This window comes from Emys orbicularis, chromosome 4, assembly GCF_028017835.1.
Source record: "Emys orbicularis isolate rEmyOrb1 chromosome 4, rEmyOrb1.hap1, whole genome shotgun sequence".
In the NCBI taxonomy this organism is placed as follows: Eukaryota; Metazoa; Chordata; order Testudines; family Emydidae; genus Emys; species Emys orbicularis.
Window position 1 is genome coordinate 105,620,300 of NC_088686.1, and position 13,080 is coordinate 105,633,379.

The following is a 13,080-nucleotide window of genomic DNA, read 5'->3' on the forward strand; positions in this document are numbered from 1 at the left end:
GCACCTGTCTCCATTGATTGTTCATCTGTATATTGTATAAGTATAGATGTGTATCATGACACACAGAAATATATAGGAGTATATGTACTGTATGTACATATTAAAAGTATCCATTCTATATTGCATTATATGCAGTATAGTGGTTCCAGATGTTCTTTGGATGTATAGTGTTATGGAAATAATTGGATTTTCCATTCACAAATTCCACTTTCATTTTGGGAAGCAGGTGCATTTTTTATTTTCAGACACCTGCATGTTTTGGGGGAAGAAAGAGAAAGGGCTCTTTAAGACAGTCATAAGGAATTATAAATGTAATGCCACCAACAGTACATTTTAAAATAAATATTAAGTATTTGCACCCTTGACATTCTGGAATGAATAAATTATTTAAGAGAAAATGTGTTAAGACTGAATGCAAGGGTTAAAAGCAAAGGGATAGAGAATGTAGTCAGAGGTGGCCTCACACTGCTAAGACAGGCCTGTCCATAGCTGGTGATCGCGCTTTTGTGCTTAATATTTTGCACTAATGGCATATCAAGAGGCAAAAGCAATTGGGCACGTGCACTGTGGCAACCTTGTTCACTACTTAAGAATATCCTGTCTCCAGATTCCTGAGTACTTTACCATTTTCTGGAAAAAAATTATGTTTTACATATATTTTTTTAAGATGCCAAAGGATTGTCTAAGACTTTACAGTGTCTCCCTTAAGACTTTTTTAAAATGTTAAGATTCAAAAGTTATGAAAAGTTTGGCACATCAGAAGTTCAGCTATACATGTGGAAAAAGTGGAATTCAGAGTTTGTTTAAAAGATGAGCTCTGACACACAGATGCGTACACTTGCGGACTTGTTCTGTTTCACAATATGAAATCTGCAGTTTTTGTTTTCTAAAATAATCCAGAATAAAAACACATTCACAACCTGTAGGCTGGCACAGCATACCTGAGTGAGAATGTATAACCCCCATCTAAAACAAAAACTTAAACCTTTATCAGCATCCAAATGGGGGGGGGGGAGACAAGAGACAAAAGGTAAGACTTGTAAGACAGCTATTGATTCATATAAGTTTTCAAGTCCCAATGTCTGATATTTAATATATGTCTTCACCTAAATTAAAAAAAAAAACAGGTTCATGAAAATTAGGGGAACAATCTGTCTCACACGTTAAGAAACATTTAAGACCATTCTGCTGATGTAACTGTAGGAGCCACACATGCATGCAGGCTCTTTAAGAACTTTTTGTTCAACAAAAAACAAAAAATCAAAAGAGTCAGAGTACTTTAATTCTGCAAACACTCCTCAGTTGGCACTGACAGCCTCGTGGGCTTCATTTTCACTGCTATAGTCTGATTTGGGATCATCCTCATAGTCCTCATACATTTCCATCTCATCCTCTCCATTTATTATTTCATTTCCAGCAAGGCTTCCGCTGTCTGTCTTCATACCATAAGTGCTCTGAATGACAGGGATGCTGGGCTCTGGACTGGCAGAGGTGCTAGAGCAATCAGATGTCATCTGAGGTGATGGTGCGGTAGTTGCCATGGTAATAGCACCAGGATAGACAACACCTGTTCCTGTGGTGATTGGAATCTGAGGCTGCTGTCTGCAAGGAAACACAAGAATGGAACATGATTACCTTTAGTTTAGATCTGGAGTGGAACCCTACTGTGCATACCAAACAAAAGTAAAATACGTGGTTTCTACAGAACATATTGATGTACTCCTTTGAGTTCCAGATTCTGATCCTGCAAGGTGCGGAGTGCCCTTTGCTCCTGTCAAGTGCAACTGGAGATAAAGCTGCTCAGCAACTCACAGTATCACACCTTTGATGCATTCAGGTATTGGGTGGTTTAACATAAAATAGACTGCAAAATGTCGCTAAATTTTCTAATACATATGACTTTGTCAAAGCTGGCTTCTGCAGCTTAAAACCTGGCCATTCAAATGTTTCACTGTAGTCCCAGCCTTGCAGCCATACATAGGAGAGCTGGTCAAATAATTTATTGTGAATAATATTCACTGTGCTGAGCACCCGGGGGAGACCATGAGTTCTAGTGTAAGTTCTTCAACTGACTACTGTGAATAGTACTACACCCTTCACAGACCTTATTACTGAGTAATAAAGTAATTGAGACTTAATTGAAAGTCAATGAGACTTAGGCTCCTAAGTACTTATGTCACAATGGGCCTTAGGCTCCTCAGGCACTTAAGCACGTTAGATATTTTACCCATAGTCCTTAAATTCATGATCACTTAGTATTTGTTCTTCAGAACCTCTGTCTCAGTGCACAGGATAGACAGTCAATGAGGATTGCTAAGTTTCAGCCCACTGCTTACTAGCCATCCCTGTGTCTGTCCTTATTCACTTGCCTGTCCTGATCAGTGATTAAGGGCAAGAGTGCAAAAACTGTCATTTGTGCGTTAGTCTCATTCACTCATTGACATGAGACTACAATCATGCTAAATATCACACCACTGAGCTACCAGGAGATCAAGCTACTCCAAGTTCAGGAACCATGGGAGCCAGTGAAATCATAACATTCCATATAGAACATATCACTATGGGATTTGTTCTGAAAGTGACTCCCACCCCATCTTTACCTAATATAAGCTTGAATGTCCGAAAAGAAGAGAAGAGAAAAAAGGAGATTTTGCTGAGAGATTGAGAGGAAGTGAAGGTGGAGACATCTTGATTTGGTTAAATTATAATATATGATCAGAGAATTTTCATTTCTTAAGGCTTTGCACAACATGCTTTTGTGACAGAAAAATACACATGGATAGAAAATGTGTCTCTTTCCCTCATTCCACTTCATTACAAACTACTTTCACTATACTGCCAATACATTTTGGGACAAATTCTGCCTCTGGATGTATGCACAGCTTCCAGTGAAATTCACAGGAGTGCCATTGTGAACATGTGAAGATAGAATTTGGTTATTTGCCATCTTTTTATAGAATCCTGACCTTGGTGAAGTCTCATCTCCCAGTCTAAGACATAGGCCTCCAGTTCAGAACAAAACTTAAATGGAGTAAAAAGGCAGATGAGAATGTTACTCGCCCTGCTAGTAAAGCCACTGGAGCACCCATCAAACACCAGTTTTAGAAGAATGGTGCTGCTGATGAACAGTTCACAATAAATAAGTTATTCAGTGTGTTTAAATCACTTTTTTCATGTTTGTAAATTGTCTACAAACAGACCGAGATTTTCACTAATTTGTCCCCTATTTGAAATCATTTGATAAATGTTTTGGGCAAACATTTTTCAGCCTATAGTTTTGCTTGCTAATGATTTGCTGCTAGTATTGCTTCAAGTGTTTCAACTTTAACAATTCAATATTCCAACTGTGGGACTGGCTACTTAAATCACATGGTACGATTTCTGTTCCCTGATTGATTGATATAAGCTTTATAAATTACTTCTGCGACAAGCCCAAGATTACCTCTCCACAATCGTTCAGACAAAAGAAACATTCACCTGAAAGTTTGTTTGCCAAAAGCAAATAAATAAGTAGGTCCACAAATGGTCGCAGCAACATTCTCTTTAGAAGTCACCAAGATGTCCATGTGTAATTTTCTCACACTATTCACCAAGTTCTAATGCCAACATTAACCTTTTTTCCTGATATTTCTTTTAATATCATTAATAAATTGACAAAAAAAGGAACTCCACAGTATTAACTCTGAAAGCTCTTCTGAGAAAAGCAGTGCTTTTATACAGCAACATCAGTGGGGCTTACTCTTCCAATATATAAGCTGTTTAGAAACCGGTATTTTTAATGTGTGTTATGTCTGTTGCAGTAGTGCCTACAGGTCCCAATCAGGAACGGTTTCCCACAATTCTGTGTGCTAGATCTCACATGTACAAAGATCTAGCACAAAGTTAAGAAATTGCATAGGGCATTTGTGTGTGACCCTTGACTGTCTAATCCCTTGAAAAAACATATTTTTTTCATAAGTGGGCAACTAGTTACTAATGGCCAAGATATGAGAACTGATTGTGAAAACAGTGCTCTTAGCTCAAGTGAAGAGACTGCCGTGGTCACGTGCAGACTGTTCTGTACTATCCCTTTCTTTGCAGTGTTAGAGAAAGATTAGCATTTTTCCTTCTACCATAAGGGGAAAAAAAATCAGAAGGAGCCATGGAGTGGCATGACAAGAAAGGCAGTGTAGAAGTGCTACATGTTGTAGGTAATCTGGTACACTGCTTGTCTGATTTTTTAAGCCATTTATTAAAGGTTAGCAACTCTCTCTCACATGTCTGCATTTTAATGGGAGGGGAAGTATTTTTGCAATAGCATTACATCTCTTCAACACTTTTTAAGGTAAGAAAGAGTGCAGGTTACCTGGGGATAGTGAGGATGAATCTGCAGTGTTGGTATTTTACTCTAGGCATCATCTCTTGTGCATGCCAAGTCGTAGCATGAACATAAGTAGTATAACAGATCTGCATAACTGATTTGTGTAACAGGAAAGTAGGTCACACCTTTGGGGCTTAATGAATCACTCTTAAGAATGCACTTCACTATTGTTCCTCTAGTGAAGTGTAGAAAAAGCACACGTGTGGTGAATGTGCTTACTGACTGGAGTAGGTCAAAACCAATGGATTGTCTGAAGACCTAGATGTGTATTTAATCAGAAATTGGGGGTTTTTTGAGTTGTATTGCCACATAGACCATCCTGTGCAATAAAAGATATAAAATAATTCTGGCAAAATCCTGGATCCATTAAAGTCAATGGGAGCTTTGCCATCGACTTCGGTGGAGTCACGATTTCTCCTTAAAACTTTCTAAGATTTCAAAATAAAGGATGGATAGTTACTGGATATTAATTATTTCAAGTGAAGTTAAAAAAGCAAAAAATTAAAAAAATGAGCTATGGCCAGAGTTAAATGCGAAGGTCTGATTCCACAAAACACTTAAGCATGTGCTTAACTTTAAGTACAAGTTTAAGTCTCATTGACCAACAAAACTTAAGTAAATGCTTTAAATGAAGGATGTGCTTAAGTCCTTTGCTGAATTGGGAGCTAAATGCCCATTTATCTAATCAAACATGGAAACTATTTTTTCTCTTCTGTGTAATTCTCTTGGTACTTCCTTTTACATTGGTGCATTCTGAGATGGTGTCATTATGACATCACAAGCTACATGGCTTGCACTTGATGCTGGAAATGACTGTAATTTTCTAGGAAATAAGTTTATTCAGAGGAGAAAAAGAAGTAAAAAGGGGTTAGTTTACATTTGCATTCTGCATGCTCTGAATTGATTGATTAGTTGGGGTGTCTAGCATATATTTCAGGTCTTAACTTAATTTTACATTTTTGATTTGCAGTTTACCTTAAAAACATTTGTATTTAAAAGTATTTGTCATATTAAATTCTAGATCCTCTAGTCTAGCCAAGCTGTGCTAAGCAGAGTACCATAGGCAAACGTATTTTTACATCACCTCTATGCCTCCCTGATTCTGCTTCACCCCCTGGTTTAAGTTCTTAGTTGCACCCGGCTTCAGTGCCCACCAAAGGGCCTTTCCAGAAGCTGGAGATCACCAAAGTACAACAGTGCTCATGCCTTAGAGGTTATGAGAAGCGGTGGTGTAGAGCTGGCTACACCAGCTCTATATCACTGGAGGACTCTCTGATGCCAGGGAAATCATCAGAGGGCCAATTAAGCCAGTTCTATAGACCCTTTGCTCTGCCAGTGTTGCAAAGAGGCTGTATTGGGGCCAAGGATCTGGCCCAATATAATTAGACAAGTACAGTAAAGAGTAGGCAACATGAAATTTCTCATATAAACTGACCTGCTGGCAATTTAGTAGTATTAACATTATTAGGATTTTCCTGGAGCACATTCCATTTTTTGACTTTTGCAAAACTAACTAAACATTTAAATTGGCAAATTACCATTGTTTGCTGATCCCTTCAGAACTATTTTCTGACAGCTCTTTAAATGACTGAAGCTAAATTGGTTGCGTTAGGGAAAATGCTTATGTGCTACACACCCTGAAACTTACTTCCCCGTAAGGAATAAAATAACAGTAAATCTCACAAAAGCACCCATTGTGTACTTACTTTTAGCTCTTGCTATACTGGTATAATATTACAGGCTTATTCAAAATGGTAGTCTACCAACATTCAGAATACACACATATACAGTAGTTACAAACACTGTAAAGGCTTTATTTATAAACATCTCATAGAGGCAAGACTCAAGAAAATTAACGTTCACATCACTTTGCAGACTAATGTATAGAATACATATGTCTACGTAAAGGGTATCAGACTATGAAAGTGACTGGGAATTGAATTATTTTTGTAAGAAAAGGTAACAAAATACGCTGTTCTAAGTTGAAATCTCTGAGTTTATGGCTTCCACATGAACAACATTTACTTAAGGATTATGAAAAATGAAATATTGAAGATAAATTGTAAATCGCTTGAAGCTGCTTTAATGCTTAGCTTTCACAGAAGAGTTGAAAAGTTCTCATTCAAAGCTTCCCGTAAACAACTGTATCATTACAACTAAAATATTATAAAATATTAAATAAACCTGGCTGATTACATGTTGAATTTCCACTTGTTATTTTTTAAATTAAATTGTATGTGTTAGTGCATTAAGTTTGAATTATCCTGCCTGATTGTATTCCTCATTTAGAGCAAAATTCACTAATGTATAGTTCCATCACAAGGTATAGACACTACTTAAGTCCCACTTAAGTCTTTAAAATACTGCTTAATTTGTATGTAAATGATGCATAGACCTTGTGCTGGTCTATTGCATAGGGATGAATATCACCCCTACGGTACAATCTCGCTCTCTTATTGAACTTCCCAGGGATTTGTCTAAGTAATTGGTGCAGAATCTGGCCATTAGTCAGTTTATTTTTTTGTTCAAAATACTGCTATTTCACATAACAGTTTCTTAGGAAGCATTAACTTAAATTACTGCTGTGTGTCTTACTCTTGATTACTACAGTATGCCACTTACTATATGCTATCAGAACCAATGCATGCACTTCTACGTTTCAGAAGCCAGAGAAACAAAAAGTTTGTTGTCATAGTAGAAATGGAGACAATTTTGCATTTGAGGGGAATCTGAGCAAGCACCACCCATACACATGACACAATCATTTCCACAGTAACTAAAGGCTCAGTCAGGGGGAGTTGACAGGGCTCAGCACCCTTCAGAATGGCACTCAGATACTATGGTGCTAATCGTGGTATAAGAACTTGAACTGAATAGAGAAAAGCAGAAGATAACAAAAACACCAACACCTAAACAACACAAATATGTGACTGTATGAAATGCCATAAAGTTTTAATTCCCATGAATTAAATAGGTCTTTCTACCCCCCATCTTCATACATCCTCTATTTATTTCTGCATACTGTGACTATAGTTTTACACTTATTATAACAGATTAAACATATGATATGTAATTTAATCCACATGTTTAAATAAATAGATTAAAAAGAACAGAATTTCTAACTCAAGAACGTTACTGAGAAATCCAAACAGACATCACTTGTTTTCACATATAGAACCTCAGGGGACTACAACCACAATAGAAACCTGGTGAGATGCTGGAAATGTCCAAACTTGAGTAACTGGAGGAAAGGGAATAGGCACTTTACAAATACATGAATGCCCACAAATACACCACTGAACATGGAAATTCGGAGCACTTTGCCCACTGTAAACTCTCTTTACTAGATCTAAAACAACACTCAGGAAAAGGACCAACAGAACCCCTCATGAGAAGAAACTAGGATTATAAAACCTGAGTTTTGTTTTTTCTCCCCCCCCCCAAAAAACAAATCAAACAACCCTGTGGGGTTTGAGGATTTTATTTGGGTCTTCTCGTTTTATTTTGTCTTTTCTATTTCTATTCCACTATGAAGAATTTTGGTAAACAGAGAATACATTTGAAAGATTTTTGATCTTAGAAACATTTGGCTCTGATTTCACTCTGAAGTAGAGCTAGTTGGGAATTTTTCGACAAAACTTTTTTTCATCAAAAATGCCTATTTGTTTAACCGGAGACAATTTGTGAAACAGGGTATTTCACTGAATCTCCTGACTTAAAAAGTTTTTTGAAAAAAAAAGTCTAAATTGTTGCAATGAAGTGTTTTGATATTTTTAAACAAAAAAAAATGTTTTTCTGGTTCAAAATGACTTTTTGTTTGTAAATTTAAGCTAATTCAAGTGAAAAAAGATTAAGAAATCTAAAAGGTCTCAATCAAAACAACACATTTCAATCAACCCAAACCAAACATTTCTTTGATTTTTTGGTTCACAAAAATTTGAGATTTAAACTTTTTGTCCTGCTTTGGGTTGATAAAAATTTTCAAAGTCTTGAACGTATTTGCAGGATGAGAAAACTATTTCCCAACAAACTCTGCTCTGAAGATTGACCTTAATTTGAATATAAATCTGCATTTGTGAACAAGGTTGTGTACTGTTTGTTACATTAAAATGGTGCTAAACTGTGGCATATTTGAGGGGTTTGGGCCCACAATGTTGTTTAGTTGAAACTTCATAATAGGCTGGACTTTGACAAAGCAAATAAGTAGGTGAAAGCAGGGTAAGCCTAACTAGTTAGTTGTCTGGAGACTCTATTGTTGTGGCGCAGTATTTTACTTTAATTGGAAGCTTTTTGTTTTGGACAATATATACACTTTTTATATTTAAGAAATAAATATTCTTACCAAGTGAATCATATAGTATAAGTTTTGTGTTTCATTTCAGATTTTTTTCCCTCCAGTTTCTCACTTGGTGTTTTCAGTAAGTTTTGGTTTGTTTGTTTGTTTGTTTGTTTTTCTGGGGAAAAAACAATGGAATTTGGGGGGGGGGGGCCTGTGGAAGGTCAAACAACCACAAAAGAAACCCTGTAAAAACAAATTCAGAAGAACCACACACATTCTAGGTCTCCTCAGCTCCCAAATTTAAATACAGATGGAACAAAGACATGAATCCTTTGTCACCTTTGACTAATCTATGTAATGCATTTTCATATTCTCTCATGTTTCCAACCAAGGGCCGGATTCCCTCTTACGCCAAGTTTCCGTTATACATCTTTAGCTTTGTAAAGGGATCTTAAAGTGGTTGTAAATTACATTCAAATCATATCAATATAAATGTAATTTACACTCACTTTAAGGCCTCTTTTTTCTGCCAGATGGGTGTTAAGAGGTCATAGTGTAAATTAGAAGAATCAGGACTCATGTATTTAGAAAAATGATTAAATTCCCATGTTGCCTCTCATGATTCTTTGTGATATATCACAAGGAGACATTAAGGTTAACTTGGGTCTTTGGATTCATGGGGAATAGTTTTGAGTGTTTTTGAAAAACAGTCATTGTGTCATTCACTTTTCTACAAGAACGGAATAATTCTTAATCCTGACCTCCTTATTTTACCTGCTCCTCTGATCCCTACAATGTTGCAGTTTAATTATGCTTTGAATTAGCAACCGATTCTCCCATTGTCTTTTCTCTCACTGTCATGCTATTGTTTTCCCATTCCTTTATTTAATTTAAGCACATTGCTGCTTTTGGATCTTGAAAATGAATTGTATTGATACGATTTGACTGTTAATCTGCCTTGGAAGAGGTGGGCTAGAATTTCACTCCTTTGAGCTGAAGATCATTTGTGATATGCTATATCAATTCAGATGTGTATCTGTACAATTTCTGTGACAGCTTATTATTAAACAACTAATAGTGCAGAGTAAGCTAACGGCATCATATTACAGACTCGAAAGTTATATTATCTCATCATATTTCAAAATATGAAAATACTTCTAGTGACTGATTTAACAAAAAGTCTACATTGTTGCAGGCTGTACCAAAAAATAATTGACTGCAACAGGGAGTTCCACATCCCCAAAATCAGGGCACATATTTTTTATACTGATGTCAAGGTCAATTATCTGGTAGTAAAGCACACAATAAAAGGAGATTATTATGATTAGAGAAATAAGTAGAACACTGTGAATTTGGAAGGGCTGGCAGGGGAGATAGCTTTTAGGCTCTTTTTAAATTACCAGAAACATCCAACCCTGGCACAGAGCATCACAGATTAATTCAGAAGTGAATGGAAGAGATAAATCAGTTCTGATGCAATTGTTTCAGTGGGCTTTCTATCCTGAATCTGGAGAACTGTCATAGCACTGCATCGTGTTCAAAATACTAGATGTCATTTAACAGTATTACCTTCTACTGTATTTATAACACAAAGTATGATTAAAACTGTAGTGAGATTTTTTTTTTTTAGCGCCATACATTCTGAACTGGAAACCTGGCTGATCTATCCCTGTACTTTAAGTCCTTTCTCACAACGCATTTCTTCAAGGAATGTTGTATACCACAACAATACATAACAAAAAAAATATTAGGCGCCTTCAAGATGTGCGCATCATTCACCCAAGCTTCTGCATAATCTTACTATCTTCTCCCTAGTCCTCCCCTCCCTAAATCTCTTATTTTCTTGCCCTCTCTAACACTCCTTTTCTACTTTTTCCTGTTGTTCCGGTCTTAATCCTGGGACTAATCCTGGAAACCATCACTACTGAGGGCAGGGCTTGCTACTAACTCACATATGGCCGGATTAAAAATGCTCTGAGGCCAATGAACTGACTCCAATTGTTTTCAAAGAGTTCTAGAATCAGGCCCATAGTTAATCATAGACTACAGTATGTGGCTGGTAATTCTATGTTCAATAGTAAATCCTAGGTGTGTTAGCAAGATTTGGCAGATTGCACCCTTAACTTGTAAACTCTTCAGATAAGGAGAACTGTCCATTTGTTTGAAAAACACCATGGTACTACACTGAAAAAAACAGCAACAGCAATAATAATACTTACCCCACAGTAAAAAACTGCCTCATCTCCTGTCTTCGAGACCTCATCAGTTGTTTATATTCCCCGATACGCAGTTTCTTGCCATCAACAATACAGGTGCGTTTTGGTCGAGGTTTGTATTTGTAGTTAGGGTACTTCTCTAGATGGATTTTACTTAGCCGTGCCTGTTCTTCATAGTAAGGTTGTTTCTCTTGATTAGACATGGATTTCCAGCGAGAGCCTATATATAAAAACATGATGCTTAAGCAAGGCAGACTGAGTTCTAGTTATAGGCATTGAGAAAGACACTTTTTTTTTTTTTTGGCCACCTTGTATAACAAGTTCACCAGCATTTAAAAAAACTGTCTGTGTCCAAGATTTTCAAAAGTGATTAGCTATTTTGGGCACCCAATTTGAGACACCTCAACGGGGCATGACTTCCAAAGAGTGCAGATCACCTGCTTTCTGAAAATCCAGCTCCTTTAAATTGTCTCCAGTCAGACACCTAACAATTGAGTCATTTAAAATCAATAGTTGCATTTGAAAATATGGATCTTGTGTCCATAACAATTTTTTTCAATTATTCTTTACAATAATGACCTTTGACCTGAGAATAATTCTGTGAGCTATTTATTAAAATGCACATCACTAGAGTCAGGTTGGGTCTACTGCCATTTTGTTGATCTTAAAAGCTTATCACATTGGTCATGTATGCATGCTTCTCCAAGAGTTCTTAAGAACATAGCTTATAAATTTCTAATAATGGATATCATTGCTCTGCTACTTAGCAAGGAAAACTTATGAAAAGCTCACTTATTCACAAAATTACAAACATCCCCTTACTAATAAGACATCTTTAATTTAGTTGCACTTTGATATAACCTTGGCATACTATTGGCACTCTACAATATTTTAAATCCTATTATGCATATTTTTCTCTGGCCAGATGAAATGAATATATTGAACTGCACTTAGAAAGTTATTTTTTTAAAGGAAAGCACATTTGCAGTTATATACACCACTTTAAGTATTGTAAACGTTCATTGAAAGCTGAGCCAATAAAAGTAGTAAAAAATTCTAATACAGTTTATACAGGAAGAGGAAAAAGTATTCAGATCCCTTGTATTGTTTATAAAGAATGATCTAAACACTTGGAGAGAGGGTAGGTTTTGGGGGGTTGTTTTGGGTAAGCAATGCAGAAAGTAGCTTTTTGGTGTCTTTCAGCTGGATAAAACTATTACAGCTGCGGTAAACGTGGGTGGAGGCTATTCTTTTACCAAGATTTTTATACATCAACAAATGGAAAAGTTGTATAAATATTATCCATAGCCAGCAATGTTCTGTGTCAGTTCTAATAATTCAGACTCTTTTCTCATTGTCCTGGAAAAGTTGCACAGATATTATATGGAGATAGACTTATTTATGACAGGTTAATTCTATGGTTAACAAACACACGATTGCTGGCACTTCTGATATATTTATGCTGAAAGTTTACATTTTAATGAATACAGTTACTATACTCCTAATAGTTTTTTCCAGAATGCACACAAATAATATAGATTCCCCATGGCTGCCAACACTGAAACAGTGCAGGGTTTATACAAAACTGAAAGGCTATTCATATAACTTATTTAAAATGGTAGACAAAAATATGAGAACTTCTAAGTGAGATACTAAAAGTTTTAGGACAGAGTAACATTTATTTCTAGAATGTCTTTTTGCCTCTGACAGAAATAACAAATGCATGAGAAACAGCTCTGTTAAAAATGCATTTCAACTCAAAAGTTTACAATAAAATGATTACAGATGAAACTTGATTTTTACTGTTATTTATTATGAGTTACATTTAGAATCCATCTTTCACTTCAAAGGCTCAGAGAACAAATATATGTTTTAACATTTCACCACTCATTCTCACGTATGTTTCTAATTCTCCAGAGAGGTCATTGACTCACAATGTCTAAAAAAATCAGCCAATTTATTTGCACAGTGGCAAAACTCATGTATTGGTGTATGCTCATATCACATGTGTATACACGTTAAATATTACTTCTGAATTGTTAATATTAAGTAATATTTTAATTGTGTAATGCAAGTGTTTCCTTCTATTTTGTTCTTCTAACATCGATATATGTTTCATTAAAACATTACCTTATTTTTTAAAGAAAATATGCGTTGAATATATGCTCTTTCAAGTATTATGAAACTTGCTGACCAATAATTCATTTCTGACATTTAATTCTCTG

At 36.0% G+C, this 13,080-nt stretch overlaps 1 protein-coding gene across 9 annotated transcripts in view; it reads right to left on the minus strand.

The window, feature by feature from the left end:
- Positions 1-206: 206 nt before the first annotated feature.
- Positions 207-13,080, minus strand: part of SOX6 (SRY-box transcription factor 6) — a 459,030-nt gene continuing 446,156 nt past the window's right edge. For all 9 annotated transcript variants that reach the window (XM_065404484.1, XM_065404489.1, XM_065404492.1 and 6 more), the window contains 2 exons: positions 10,859-11,075; positions 207-1,602 (listed from right to left, as the gene is read on the minus strand). In XM_065404484.1, coding sequence (XP_065260556.1) covers positions 1,299-1,602; positions 10,859-11,075 — 521 coding nt within the window. In that variant the 3' untranslated portion in view covers positions 207-1,298. The remainder of the gene's footprint in view (positions 1,603-10,858; positions 11,076-13,080) is intronic.